Raw genomic sequence first — 2,892 nt, 5'->3', positions numbered from 1 at the left:
TTTTTTGAGATGGAGTCTCGCTCTGTCACCCAGGCTGCAGTGCAATGGCACAATCTCGGCTCACCACAACCTCTGCCTCCCAGGTTCAAACGATTCTCCTGCCTCAGCCTCTCGAGTAGCTGGGGTTACAGGCATGGGCCACCATGCCCGGCTAATTTTGTATTTTCAACAGAGACAGGGTTTCTCCATGTTGGTCAGGCTGGTCTCGAACTCCCAAACTCAGGTGATCTGCTTGCCTTGGCCTCCCAAAGTGCTGGGATTAAGTATATAAACTTTTGTTGTTGTTTTTTCTTTTTTTTGAGATGGAGTCTCGCTTTGACGCCCAGGCTGGAGTGCAGTGGCGCAATCTCGGCTCACCGCAACCTCTGCCTCCTGGGTTCAAGCGATTCTCCTGCCTCAGCCTCCTGAGTAGCTAGGATTACAGGCGCCACCACCACACCCTGCTAATTTTTGTGTTTTCAGTAGAGACAGGGTTTCACCATGTTGGCCAGGCTGGTCTTGATCACCTGACCTTGTCATCTGCCTCAGCCTCCCAAAGTGCTGGGATTGCAGGCATGAGCCACCGCGCCCGGCCAAGTATATAAACTTTCTATGGACCTTTTTGGTGGTTAAGAAACAGCCACACCCAGTTCCCATGTCCATTGTCTTTCCCCCACAGGCCCAAATACAGGTGGGAAAGGCTGGATCCTACCAGCCACCCCATCGGCGAGGGCTGATGAGGGAGACACAGCTCCAAAGACAAGACACAGGATGAAGTATGCAGGGTGTGGGGAGGTGGGGGAAACATGTGTCTCTCTGACCGAAACAAGAGAATCTCCCTGCAAGGAGATGGCTCTTTCTGCAACAATGATGGAAAGGCTGAAAAATCACAGAGCTGCCGTCCACCTGCTAAACCCTAAGCGGAGGTGCTCACCCGGCCCTGCATCTGTCCCCTGCATCCTTCACAAGTGAACAGTCTCCAGGTCTCTGCTGCCAAAGGCACCATGGAGGCTGAAGAACCAGGTCCCACCTCCTTCTCTGCAGATGGAGTCGTTCCAATACTTGGGACATGCTCCTTTGCAAAACGCAGCAAAACTCCCAGTCGAGAAAATGCCACCCTGTGCCTTGGAACTGTCTTCATGTTCCATCAGCATTTGCTGCTCCTGGTCTGAGAGAGGTGAGCCGTGAATCTTGATGTATTCATGCCCAGCATTCCGTCACTCCAACCATATGTAAAACGAGAACCCTACCAGCCTGGACAACAAAGCGAGACCCCATCTCTACTAAAAACTAAAAAACTAAAAAAAATGAGCAGGCCTTGTGGACATGCACCTGCAGTCCCAGCGACTCAGGAGGCTGAAGCAGGAGGATCGGTTGAGCCTGGGAGGTAGAGGCTGCAGTGAGCTATGACTGTGCCACTGCACTCCAGCCTGGGTGACAGAGGGAGACCCTGTCTCAAAAAACAAACAAACAGTAACAACAACAACAAAACAAAACCAGCAGCCAGAGACATCATGCAAATGATGAGGGGGGAGGGGGAGACAGAGGGAGGAAAGGGGGAGGGGGAGAGGGTGGAGGAGGGGGAGAGGGTGAAGGAGGGGGGAGAAAGAGAGAGAAAGAGAGAGAGAGAGAGAGAAACAGAGAAAGAAAGAGAAGAGAAAGAGAAAAGAAAAGGAGAAGGCTAGACATGGTGGCTCACACCTGTAATCCCAGCACTTTGGGAGGCCGAGGCAGGTGAATCACCTGAGGTCGGGAGTTCGAGACCAGCCTGGCCAACATGGTGAAACCCCGTCTCTACTAAAAATACAAAAATTAGCCGGGTGTGGTGGCAGGTGCCTGTAGTCCCAGCTACTCCGGAGGCTGAGGTAGGAGAATGGCTTGAACCAGGGAGATGGAGGTTGCAGGGAGCCGAGACTGTCTCATTGCACTCCAGCCTGGGAGATAGAGCAAGACTCCTTTTCAAAAAAAAAAAGAAAGCAAGAAAGAAAAAGAAAAGAAAAAGAAACAGGACACTTGTACAGTCTTCAAAGTCTATATCCCCGAACCCATTGACTATTTCCATCACATACCACCTTCACCATCAAGATGAACATCACCGGTAACAAGACATCAAGATGTGTAGACATCATGGTGACCTCGCCTTCCACTGGCATCCTGAGAAGCAGAGGACTAAACATCAGAACAACTCAAAATGAGGGACACTCGACAGGTCATAACGCCGTAGCCAGCCTGGAGGATCTGCCCAAGACCAACCAACGGCAAGACTTAAACCATCTGGACCACAGAGTAAAATAAAACTAAAAACAAAATAACTAAGGATAGTGCTGGGTTATACCCCACCATGGAAGGCAGTCTCCAGCTGGCTCCAGACTTCAACTCTGTACCTTCCTGGTTAACAGAGAACCATGAGTTTACACTAGTGTATGTTTACTATACTAATTTACACGGTTAGTATAGTAAACATATACTACTGTAAATGTTTGTATATGACTCTATACTGATGAGTTTATACTAACATATTATATTAATATATATTATAAAAGTACTGAGTTTATACCAGTATATATAGGGGTTTATATTAATATATTAATACGGAATACAAATTCTAATGAGTTTATACTAGTATATATGTTTATACTAATGAGTTTATAATATATATTTATTATGCTAATATGCAGATACTGAGTTTATACTAGTATATGAGTTTATACCAATAAATTTATACCAATGTGTATTTATATTAATATATATTATACAAATACTGAGTTTATACTAGTATATATGTTTATGCTAATGAGTTTATAATATATATATACTAATATACAAATACTGAGTTTATACTAATGAATTGATACCAATATGTATTTATTATATTAATATATATTATACAAATACTAATGAGTTTATACAAGT

General features: G+C 45.5%; 1 protein-coding gene across 1 annotated transcript in view; it reads right to left on the bottom strand.

The window, feature by feature from the left end:
• ARSD (arylsulfatase D) overlaps window positions 1-2,132 on the bottom strand; it is a 7,598-nt gene extending 5,466 nt beyond the window's left edge. The window contains exons 1-2 of the mRNA XM_031661129.1: window positions 2,049-2,132; window positions 914-969 (exon numbers count right to left, since the gene is read on the bottom strand). Of these exons, the coding sequence (XP_031516989.1) occupies window positions 914-969; window positions 2,049-2,132 (140 nt within the window). The remainder of the gene's footprint in view (window positions 1-913; window positions 970-2,048) is intronic.
• Window positions 2,133-2,892: the final 760 nt, after the last annotated feature.

This window comes from Papio anubis, chromosome Y, assembly GCF_008728515.1.
Source record: "Papio anubis isolate 15944 chromosome Y, Panubis1.0, whole genome shotgun sequence".
Classification (NCBI taxonomy): Eukaryota; Metazoa; Chordata; class Mammalia; order Primates; family Cercopithecidae; genus Papio; species Papio anubis.
Note: the sequence above shows the minus strand (reverse complement) of the source record. Positions and strands in the feature narration are given on the sequence as shown.